A 12,123-nucleotide genomic window follows, 5' to 3' on the forward strand; every position below is an offset into this window, starting at 1 on the left:
AATATTAGTAACAACGAGATACACTGTTGAATCTCAGGAGGTACTTTGTCCCAGACGGTGTGTTTCTAATGCGTGAATCTGTTCTTTCTGCCAGAGATTACATAGAGCACTCAACACATCATTTGTAGAGGAAAAGCAGCAGCGTTTCAAGACTAAACGTGTGGAAAAAAGGTAAGAGACCAGCGCCAGGTGTCTTTATGTTGGTTAAAATAAAAGTGGAGAGATGTTGGGGTGTCTGGGTGGCTCAGTAGGTGAAGCATCCAACTTTGGCTCAAGTCATGATCTCATGGTTCGTGAGCTTGAGCCCCATGTCAGGCTCTGTGCTGACAGTGAGGAGCTTGGAGTCTGCTTCGTACTCTGTATCTCCCTCCCTGTCTCTCTGCCCCTCTCCCACTTGTGCGCCTGCTCTCTCTCTCTGTCTCTCTCAAACATTTAAAAAAATTTCTAAAAGATAATAAAAGTGGAGAGGTGTAACTGAGACTCCCTGCTCCAAGGGGAAATAATGTATAAATAATTCAGATCAAATCAGGACCAAGTTAATGATAGCACCCTCAGTAAAAGTATATGTGATTTCAAACAGAAATAGAACAGAGAATAAAAAATATATCTGTACGTACATGGACACTGAAATGCAGTACAGGCAATATATGTCATGGTTAGCAATGAGGCTGTGGTCTCTAAAGTCAAGCATCTGGATCCAAAACCTGTCACAGACACTTGCTATACATGTGGCCTTGAGCAAGTTACTTATTTAACCTCTTTGTGCCTCAGTGTCCTCATTTGTGATTGTGATAAAAGCAGTACCTACTTTACCTAGAGATGCTGTAAAAATTAAATAACACATGTAAAGCCCTGAAAACAAAGCCATTTTAGCTCTTGTTATCATGCACAGAGTACACATAAGACTTAATTCAGGAGTACTGCAGGCAATTCGTTTCACACAGTATTGCCTTTCTGGCATGGTTCTGCTCCCTACTCCTTTCCAGCACTCCTAGGAATATTTGAAATATGCAACAGACGTGTTCTGCTTAATCCATTTCCTGGCACTCTTCCTACAAACTCCCTAGAAAAAGCGTCTCATTAGTAGGAAGTAAAAAGCATTAAATGCATAGATGACATCTGAAAACCGAAGCTTCACACCTTCCCCACATCCAGCCTGGGAATGGCTGTTGTGGCTGAAGATGCCGGTAACATTTGGCCCAGCTCCTGGCTGGCCTCTGCTGCTTGCTGCCTGGGGCGGCCCACCTCCTTCTTTCTCAGGCCCAGAGGCCTCAGTTCAGGGCACCCCCTCCAGGCAGCTCTGGGGCAGAGCTTCAGCTCAAAGTTCAGCTTTCTGGGTAATTTTGAAATCTGCCACTCAGGCTTCTCATAATAGCAGAGAAGGAAAAAGGGGTGAAAAAGCATGATTTTTTTTCATCGTTTGTACCTCCTCTGGGACTGCTGCCATCCCATTGTCTCCAGGTTGCATCTAGCTTGTCAGAATCCTTTCCGTTATCTCTCGGAGCCCCTCTTTCCACCCTCCCACCCTCTCAGTCTGTGGTATTCCTGGATCATATTGCAGCCCTGTCAGTGACAAGCTGTAGACTAATCAGGTCACAGCTGTTCTATGTCATGTTCCATAGGCTTTTTTTTCTGTAATTATTAACACAAATTTTTTAACCAGGGGGACACAAGAAGACATAGCAGCAAAGACCTTATCTCATGACAAAGCATTTGTTTACCAGCCACAATAGAAACAGGAAGCCCAGTGATCCCATTTCCAACCATGATGTGATCCCTAATCACCTCTCTCACACCTCAGTTGAGAACCAAATGTGTCTTCCACTCAATGGATCCATTTTTCTTGGCAGATTCCCTTTTGGAGCCCCTTATTTTGAGGAGCTAAGACAAAACATGCCCTCATGGCCTATCCTGGGCCCACGCCCGCGGTGCCGCCTCCCTACAGCCCGACACCCGGCTGTACGTAACCTTTCAGATGCCGTGAGTGTTTGAGGTCCCCCCAGCTGTCACGTCTCCTCGGAATAGTCTCATGGAGTACTGAACTTCAGTGTTACATAATTGGTCTGTGGAAGCTCGTTTTGCTCATTTTTAGTGTCAAATGCAGTTCACCCACAGGTCACATTACACTCTGAGGCTGAGGAAGGTTCAGTACAAAACATAACCTAAACCCTGTAGAGGCTTCCAATTAGACACCAGTATCTGTCATCTTCTATTCATAGGGAGCCCAGAGCCACATGTCGATTACCAGGGCACTTGTAAATGCTGGCAACCAGCCTTTGTCATGGAAGCCAGCTTTTGCTTATTCTTCCGTATTATATATACTCCCAGATATCTGTACAAAGCTCTGGAGAAAACCATAGGGGCTATCTCCACTTACCTGATTTCTGTGGTTGCCCAGACATACCAGGAGAATTTGCAGACACCCTTCTCCTAGGTTTTCCTTAGGAATCATTCTGTGGTCCCAGAGTTAGGTCTGTTGGGTTGAAAACTTTTTCCCTCTTTTCTTGGAAGAATATCTATGCAAATGCCTGTGTCTGCTACACCGTGGCGTCCCTCCAGTGTGCCCCATATTTATTGAATAAAACAATAAATTAGTGGGTGAATGCAGATGAGTGTGGCCCCGAGGACCGGGGATGGTGGATTGTGTGTGTACCTGCTGGAGAATAAAGATTTGAGTTAAAAAAGAAAGATAGGTGAACGAATTACTAACATGGGGATTTGAGGAAAGGCTTAAAGTAGATGTTGTTCCTTTTCTATTTAAAGCAGAGAAAAAAAGTAGATATTGCAAGAGACTATGCCTAGTCTTTGGTTTATTGAACCTGGGATTTCATGTAAGTTTTGGTTTATACTTCACCCCACTGGGTCTCCAATACACCCCCATTTCCCCTTTCTCCTCACCCCCAGATACACAAAAACTGTAAACTAGATGAGACGGTCTTGAAATTTCTCAAATTCAATTGGAAAAGATTTGAAGGAAAAATTCAAGGGAACCGTAGAGCTGAAAATAAAATTGTAACTGCACATCTGATCTAGGTGTAAAGCCAGTGGAGCTGTTTCACAGCCCAGGACCCATGAAAGCTAAGCTCTGGTGCCACCTGCTCATTGATAGGAGACTTAGATGATGAGAAATGTAAAGGAACCGCAGGGTAGTTTGGAATGTATTTTGATGGCTTGGGGCACGTATCTTATTTTTTGCTGTGTAAGAAAATTATCTAATAACTTTTTTACAACAACAGCAAGTTGCTTAGTAATCTGTGGGTCAGCTGTGCAGTTTCCTGATCTGGGCCAGACTTGGTTGAGCTTGGCTACATTTGCTCATATGTCTGCAGCCAGCTTGTGGGGAGGGGAAAAGCAGCTAAGCTGGCTGGTCTATGGCCTTGGCTGGGTCAACTGAGAAGACTGGGGGCTCTCTGCACATGATCTGTTAGATCAGCAGACTAGTCTGGACTTGTTCCCACTGTAGCAGCAGGGTCTGAGAGGGACCCTCAGTGAAGGTGCACGAGGCTTCTTAAAAAGTTTAGGCTTGGAACTGCCACGTGCCACTTCTGCTATTTTCTGTTGCCAAAACAAGTCATGAAACCAGACTACATTCGAGGGGGAGGGAAAGCCAGACTTCCCCCATGCCCTTGAATCCCCCTTGATAAAGATGAGCTGCAAAGTCACATTAGAGAGGGACATGGATGGAAAGGAGGAACAAAGGATTGTGACCATTTCTGCAGTCTACCACAGGGCAAGATGAAGCAGAATCATCCTATTAAGCCCTTGTGTTTCTGTTCTCATCCATGTAACTGAATCAAGACTTTATTACCCCTCCCTGTTCCCCTGCCTCTGGAGGTCCTCCCCTTCTTCTGGAAAGTAAGAATCCAGAAATAAAGTCTTGATTCAGTTACATGGATGGGAACAAAAACACAAGGACTTTATAATAGAGTGTTTCTACTTAGGTTTGCCCTGTGGTAGATTGCAAAAGTGGTCATAACCCTCCTCTTCCCCGCCGCCGTCCTCCTCCCCGGCTAGAAGAAATCAGAAGCTATCCTGCTTAGGGCTCCAGTCTGTTCTTGAAGCAAGAAACTCTTCTCATTGCATCTGTCAGTGGATTTCAGGCACCACATCCCCCTCCTCTTGTGCCTGTCCGACAGTAACTCTTCCTGTGTACAGCCATCTCTCTGAGATGGGGTAGTTGCTTTGATGGAAGCCTAAAGGAGGATGGTGAATCTATTTCTATTGACTTTCTTTATTCCGGCAAGAATTTGAGGCTTTCTTGGGGTTTCTTTTTAAGCTTCAGACACGAGCTGTCATTCTCAGCCCATGTAAAGTGATCCCTATAATGGAAAACTTTTTGCTGAAACCTGCAGCTTGTATGTTTTTATTCCCCTCAAACTCAAGTAGTAAACATCAGAGTAGTCCTGTGGGACTAAGGATGAGCCGTTTTATAGTATCGCTGCTTCGAGTCCAACAGATTCTCCCTTTTCCTAAAGCACCATCTTTATGGCCAGAGAATGTTTCAAGGCACTGCTGCTCTCTGAGCCTCACCAGCAGGAAGGGAATGGAAAGACATCCAAGGTACTTCAAAAAATATGCCACACCCTGGTCCATCAGCCCTCCAGATGACACACCCATTCCGAGTTGGTAAGACCTTGATCTGCAGTTGAAAAAGAACTGTATTGACTCTTTTTGTCCCTGTGCCACTCCAGCAGGAGTCTGTCCCTGGCTTTGTGGCTTCACCTCTGAATGCATAACCAGCTCCACGGCTGCAGTTTGAAATGGCCAACAGTCGGGGGACAGCACTCTAAGAGCTGCAGAACGGAAGGTAAATCTGATGTGTCTTTGTTTCCTAGGTCCAATGTGGGACCCCATCAGCATTCCAGTGTGTGGAATACTTCCAGTCTGAGTCATGACAACCGACGGAAATACATCTTTAGTGACGAAGGAGGACAAAACCAGCTGGGCATCCAGGCCCACCAGGACATCCCACTCCCTCCGAGAAGAAGAGAGCTCCCTGCCTCGCTGACCACCAATGGAAAGGCGGACTCCGTAAATGGAGCTCGGAACTCAGTGATGCAGGAACTCTCAGAGCTCGAGAAGCAGATTCAGGTGATACGGCAGGAGCTGCAGCTGGCTGTGAGCAGGAAAACGGAGCTGGAAGAGTATCAAAGGACAAACCGGACTTGTGAGTCCTAGGTGACCATGCTGCTCCCCTTCTCAGTTCCTGGCATTCCTCTGAGCCCTTGAGACACTTTGTAATGCTCTTTTGTAACTACGGACACAAGTGTTTGGAAGGTGAGGTCTAAGTCTTCTTAGAGGTCAAGTCTGCTCATCCCATGGCCTAAAACGCAACCACAGCTCTTCAGAAGCTGACTCTCTAGCTCTCCAGGGTAGGGGTATTTCAAGAGCAGGGATCATAAATTAGTCAGGAGTAAACTGCGTGGTAAAGGGTCTGTAAATGACCGGGCAACCCCAGCTCCTGAAAATCTTTTCATCAGGTGCCACACACATAGTTCTGGGTTTTAGCCCTTTCTCTGCCCTAACACCACCAGGAGATAAAACTGTTCCTCATACCTGGTTTTAATCTTAGTATAGAACAGGATTATCCAGGGTTGGGGCTTTTGATACAAGTCTCCCATCTACATTTGTTCCTGCATTCTGAATGTAGAGCCAGATAAGGGCAAGAGAAACTTAGGGCAGTGAGGCGGGTATGTAAAACATTAAGTGAACTCATTAGCATCACAGCAGACCAAGGACTGACTGGATCAGGCAACAGCCATGTTTTTGAGAGGGTCCTGGATCTCCGACACCATCCTGACCCACATTTAGTAGGACTATGAAAGGGGAGAGGGAGGTGGTGAGTGAGTGGGAACAGGACAGACAGAAGAGGTGAGTACATTAAAAATGTACACCATGCTGAAGAACAAAAGCTCCAGGCCAGAAAAGCTCTTTGGCTAAGGAATGAATAGGACTGTACTTCCAATCTAAGCATCTCCACTAGAGTGTGCCTTTTATAAAGAAAAGCAAAGCACGGATGTGGCCTTAGGATGATACTGGAATATCCCTGCTTATTGCCTGTACAGGACATGTGAGCTGGCACTGTGGGTGAAGTGAAAATGCTCTGCAAACCACATTCCAGGCCATTTTCAAATCAGCACTTGCCTCAGCTCTAGGAATCCCAAAATCAAACCTCCCCTGCAAACACCAAGCTTTACCATTTGGGACTGTCCCCTGTGTTGTCCAGAGCTATATTGGTCACTACCAAGTCCGTCTCCCAGCCCCGTACCCACTCATGCCTGAGGGGCTGTGACCAGGTGTGGTCCCTCCCTTCTCCCCCAGGCCCCACCCAATGCCCCGAGAAAGTGATACCAGTACCCTGGCTTCCCCCCGTGCCGGCATCCTTGTCCTGGTTGCCATGATGTGGACATGCGTGCAGGAAGGGAAAGTCCTGGCCAACTATGGAACATCAGTTCCCAGGGCTAGCGTAAGTAGGAAGCATCTAGGAACCCATTAGAACGTGATTGCCAGGGCCTTCCCCAGCAGATGGGGTGAGCTGGGGAGTCTGGAGGGGAGCTCAGAGACCTACTCCTTAACAAACTCTCCCAGGTGATTGACAGGTGTGATCCAACAATTACTTTTTAAGAAACACTTCAAGAAGTATGGCTGCTCCAGGCCTGGGGAGAAGTAAGAGCCTTTCTGAGTTTATGTTGCAGCACACAGCTGCTGACTGACCTTCCATACAGCCACTTCCACCCCAGGGCACCATTCAGGACTAGACTTCTTTACTTACCAGTTATTTTGCTCCGCCCTCATAGCAAATGGAACGCCCACAATGAATTCACAGCACTGTCCCAAAGCACTGTGCTCTAACAGCTGCACATCATTGGAAAGGCTCCTCAATCACAAAATTTCTCCTGTGTTTCTGCCAAGCACTACCCAGTCCCGAGGGAAAGATAATTCCTTAAGCTGTAATTAGATAACACTTTAGTTAATTGTCCGAGAAAGCCCTGGGGTGGATGTAGGCACAGAGATACTGATGAGAGAGGTGGGAAGGGTCGACTTGGACTTCAGCCTCACAGATGAAACAGAACGGGGAGCCCTGGAAACAGAAAGGACAATTCTGCCTTGAAATGCCCTATCCTCCCATGTTCTCGCCCCAGGCCCAGAAATAGGTTTGCAACTGTCTTTGGAAAATTATACCAGGTAGCCATCCCTACCCATCTGCAACAGCTGATGATGCTGTAGACTCTTGCCATCATGCTCTGCGCTCCCCAAACCTCTGCGCGGCCTGGAAGGCTGATGTACAGGTGTACCTCAACTCACGTAACAGCCATGCTCCTAATGTACATAGACATTTTTATAACTCAGCTCATATTCTGACTGTACTTGAGAAGCTGGCTATTTAAAGGAACCCAGAGGTGAATTCTTTTGTAAAAAATCCTTTTGTAATGCAATTATCCCCTAACGTATCTGTTTTGTAAGTTTGGATTTTTGTATAACAGGTTTACCTTAAGCTTCTCTCCTGGGGCGTTCTGAGCAGTGGTAACATGCCAGACGGCCCTGCCTATCCACAAAGTAGATGGCCAGTGCACAGCTTCTCGAATATCTTCTGAGGAACTTCTTGGCCAAAATGGTGGCCAGGATGCGGCAAGCAGCAGCAGGGGCTGAAAGCAGACTTACTGCTGTCCGCATTGCTTAAAATGCTTCCATTTTCTGGATAAAAAGAAACAGCGTAATTGCTTGTGGTGAGATGAAGCTGTCTTAAGTAGCAATGATTGTTTTTATCGGTAGTAATTGAACAGTGTTTTGCAATGTGTGAAACAGTGTGTTATGTTTTATAGAGTTCATGAAATGGAGGGTCCTTTGAAAACCCTCCTTTCTGTTCTCCACCTCTGTTCTTTCAGCTCCCCTTAGGCTCAAAAACCACAAAGATCAAAATCTTCAGGGGGAGGGTGGTATTTTACTAAGGAAAAAAGATCAGGGATGCTACCTTGCCTCCTCTTCTGGGCTTCTGTTTCATGAGATCAGGAAGGCCCGTTCTTTTCCAATCCAAGCTCTGGTGTGGTGAAACCTGGAACCTGACAGCCTGATTGTGTTACACACCCCATCCTGTGTCCCAAGGGAAATTCCTCTGGCACAGGAAGCACACAGTCAAGTACGACGGGGTGATCAGGAACTGGGGTGATCAGGAACTGATAGGGCTACACTTTGGTTCCTGTCAATAAGGGCCCCAGAGTGTGGATGCCTCGAGGTGGAGAGGCAAGGGGATCCTTCCAGCCCTTAAAGAGGAGTTGGAAGAATGGGAAGACAAGTGAGGCAGCCACAGGGATACAACCAGTTGAGCTCTTCAACATGCCTGGAGGGGACTCTCCATTATTCATGGATCCTGCTGTTGCACAAGCCCTAGCTGGGAGCTTCCGCTTCTGTGCCAACCAGAGCAGCCATCAAGTAAAACTGAGGCGTGTCTTCCAGGCTGGGGGCTTCCAGTGTTGGTGCTGGGTCCAACAAAGTCTTGGCACTAATACGCACGTCCTAGGTGTGGATAAAGAATGAAGGGGAAAGAAAGTACTTTAGAGCCTCTCTTCCTCCCAACTCATTTTTGATAGGCAAACCAGAAAATCCAGTAGTCATGGAAAGAACCGCTTCACGACCTGCTCTGTTGAGTTGTTCCTTTCTTCACCAACACCACCCATCTAATCCAGGACTCCTTCACTTTTTCAGTTTAGTCCCCAATCGTTTTATGAAAATAACGTATTTAGAAGTATTTTCTTAAGGTTTGTAAAGAGTGTTTGCATTGTGTCTTCATTGTACTGTGTGTGCGCAATCGCTCCGCTCCAGGAAGAATTGAAATGCTGTCTCGTGAGCATGAAGTGAACAGGCTGTTTTGCTCCAGCCACTTTTCTTGTACAATCATGTGGATGGACTAGATGTCCTCAGGTCTTTTCCATCTTCAGTTTCTATGACTGTGGAATAAATGTTCAGATAGAAACTTCATTTTCCAATGTACTGCTGGCATTATCTTTGGGGATTCAAATACGGGCATGGTACCAGCCCCTTCCTCATAGGAGACCCAATCATGCTGTGATTTATACATTTACTTAGTTGAGATAACATGGTCCCAAAACATACTGAGAAAACTCAGAGCCCAGGCATCACAAAGTAGAATCGAAGGGACTTCGTCTGAAAGACATTCTAGGAAAATCCACAACATTGAGAGATCTCTAAAAAATTCTGCCCGGACCACCCTCATGTGGTAATTCAACAGCCTTCTACTTGTTCAACAGCCAAGTGCTAGAGACACAGCAGTGAAGAAGATGGGCATGCTCTCTAAGCTCGAAGACCTTCTCATAATCTGCCCTTTTCCCTACCTATGAACAGACAATACTGTCATAGCTAACATTTACTGAGCACTTATTTAATCTTCGTTAGAACCCCATGGCACAGGTTCTCTAGACCTAGTCTAAAGTAGATAAACTCCATGGGGCCCCTGGGTGGCTCAGTTGGTTAAGCGCCCGACTTCGGCTCAGGTCATGATCTCACGGTTCGTGGGTTCAAGCCCTGCATCGGGCTCTCTGCCCCTCCCCCACTCATGCTGTGTTTCTGTCTCAAAAATAAACATAAAAAAACAAAGTAAACTCCATTTTACAGATGGCAAAACTACAACTCAGGGCATTATGGAAGTTGCCCAAGGTCACACAGCTAGTGAGAGTAGTGGCAGGATGAGACGGACACACAGGTGGTACAATTCCAGAACAGCCATTGTCCATTGCCAGGATTCTGATCATTGCCTTACAACTCCTCTCCTTCCTCCAACCCCCCTTCAGTCTGCCACAGCTCCCCCAGCCCCTGCCTCAGCCTGGTCCTCAGCTCCACAGACAAGGAAGCCAATGCACGACCTGCACCACTGAACTCAACACTGTAGTCCCCGAGGCTCACAGAAACAGCTGTTTTAGGCATCTCTGGCTTTCTGGCCCAACTGAGAACTGGTACAAATACAGCTGAAAATCAGGCAGCAGTCCCACAGTCTCAGGCACTCTGCAGTTTGTGACACACCCCGCACTTTTCGTGGCTGGCAACCTTGCCATCATGAACCTGCTAGCAGGATGCATTCTTCACACACATTCTTTGGGAATATAACCAAGTTGAATATCATACAAATACAAATCTATGGCAATCTAATTCAACCACCAGCTTACCCAAGGTTGTTTTGCATCATTCAGTCATTCATTGGATACGTATTTTGAGCCAGATGTTGTGCTAGCTGCTGGAAAGAGAAAGATAAACAGATTCTGACCCCACAGAGCTCAGTCCAGTGGGGAGATACAAACTGGCAAAACAATGTGGCGTATATTCTGATAAATGCACATCAGGTACTATGGAGACAAGAACACTTACCGTGTGTGTGTGTGTGTGTGTGTGTGTGTGTGTGTGTGTGTGTGTGTAAAGCAGAGAGGAAGCAAGCACTCTCCCATCTCTTGTTAGGGCACTAATCCCAGCATGAGAGTTCAACACCAAGACCTAATTACCTCCCCCAAACCCCATATCCAGATACCATCACATTGAGGATTAGGGTTTTAATACACGCATTTTGGGGGTACACATTCAGTCCACAGCAGAGACCTAGCTAAGACTTTTTTAATGTTAGCGTATTTAAAACTTTGTCTTCCTTGGGGCACCTGGGTGGTTATCAGCTAAGCGTCCGACTCTTCGATTTCAGTTCAGGTCATGATCTCATCGTTTATGGGATCAAGCCCCACACTGGACTCTGTGCTGTGAGCATGGGATTCTCTCTCCCTCTCTCTCTCTCTGCTCTTTCCCCACTTGTGCGCACTCTCGCTCTCTCAAACTTAAAAAAAAAAAAAATATGCTAGGTTCGTGTATGTCTTCAAAAAGACTAAGACGACTCAAAGTATTTTAAGTTATTATCTTCCTGATAACATGCACTCTTATTTGTACAGGTCTCCACTTAGGGTAAAAGAAAACAGAGGTCTGATTGCCACATTTTGATTCTGCTGTTACTACTAAACTGAGTGGCCCTGGGACCGGTTTCCTCCTCTTTAAAATAAGGACATGGTTTATTTAAAGTTCCTTTCAGCTCCCACATCCTATCTTTCCAATCATTCTACCCCATAGAGTTTAGTAACCTGGAATCCTCAGAGCATAGCATTATTTTATTAATGCAAATGTACTGCTTCCAACTTTATCTATAATTTCCCTCAAAACAAGACTAAACCTACAAAAGACACCCTAGCTATCATGGGGTTGTCTTGAACAGAGGTAGTAGTTTTAGAATTCATAATAATTCCTTTTGTTATCACTACAGAAGGAAATTTAAAATATAGTAATATATTTTAGGAAAATCAAATTTGAAGAGTAACTTCAATATATGAGAAAAAATTGTTTCCACTTGGACGGTGAAAAAACGTGAGTAGGGTTTGAATTACACATTGGGCCAATTCAGCAGACTTCAGAGGACCTGTTAGCAGAAGCAAGGAGCTGAATTAACCTACCACGCGGACCTTCCTGGAGTGCTGTGTGCCAGGCCCTCTGATGGGGACTGGGAACTACGTTAAGACACTGTTCTTGCCATGTCCTTATTTTAGTATCTGAAGTATGCTACAAATAAGACCTTGATATCTACCATTAGGAAGAGACCAAACTTGGGCAGAAACCTCCAGGAAGTAAAGCTCAATTTTTCTTTGTGGTGGGACGATTACAGATCCAGGAAACGTTGAGGTTACTTCTACACCAGGGGTTTCCTACTGTGTAAACAAATCCAACATGCACACCACTCACCAGTGTCTACATCCTCTCAATGTAGCTGTCTTATTGCCTCAAGTCAGGTTTCATGGTTAACAAGTAGTTGAAATTTTTCTGCAGACTCACTGGTACTTGGCTTTGTCTATCAACCGATAGTCCTCAACAAAATTAAAAACCAAAGCGTAAAGGCATTCCACACCAGCAAACGACCATGAAACTGATGACAGCAGCACACAGCTTCCTTCAAGAAGTGAGCATCACCATCCCAGTTAGGTCTAAAAGAAGCCCGATGACCACTTCTCTATTGTCCAGAAGCTCCCCCTGAATCGCCACAATATCAAATCACATTCATTACTCAAGTGACACGCATAGAGTACTACG

The 12,123-nt window shown here is 45.8% G+C and overlaps 1 protein-coding gene across 1 annotated transcript in view; it reads left to right on the forward strand.

Moving 5' to 3' along the window:
- GRIN3A (glutamate ionotropic receptor NMDA type subunit 3A) overlaps nucleotides 1-8,976 on the forward strand; it is a 168,820-nt gene extending 159,844 nt beyond the window's left edge. The window contains exons 8-9 of the mRNA XM_015068959.3: nucleotides 95-171; nucleotides 4,836-8,976. Of these exons, the coding sequence (XP_014924445.2) occupies nucleotides 95-171; nucleotides 4,836-5,178 (420 nt within the window). The 3' untranslated portion in view covers nucleotides 5,179-8,976. The remainder of the gene's footprint in view (nucleotides 1-94; nucleotides 172-4,835) is intronic.
- Nucleotides 8,977-12,123: the final 3,147 nt, after the last annotated feature.

This window comes from Acinonyx jubatus, chromosome D4, assembly GCF_027475565.1.
Source record: "Acinonyx jubatus isolate Ajub_Pintada_27869175 chromosome D4, VMU_Ajub_asm_v1.0, whole genome shotgun sequence".
Lineage (NCBI taxonomy): Eukaryota > Metazoa > Chordata > Mammalia > Carnivora > Felidae > Acinonyx > Acinonyx jubatus.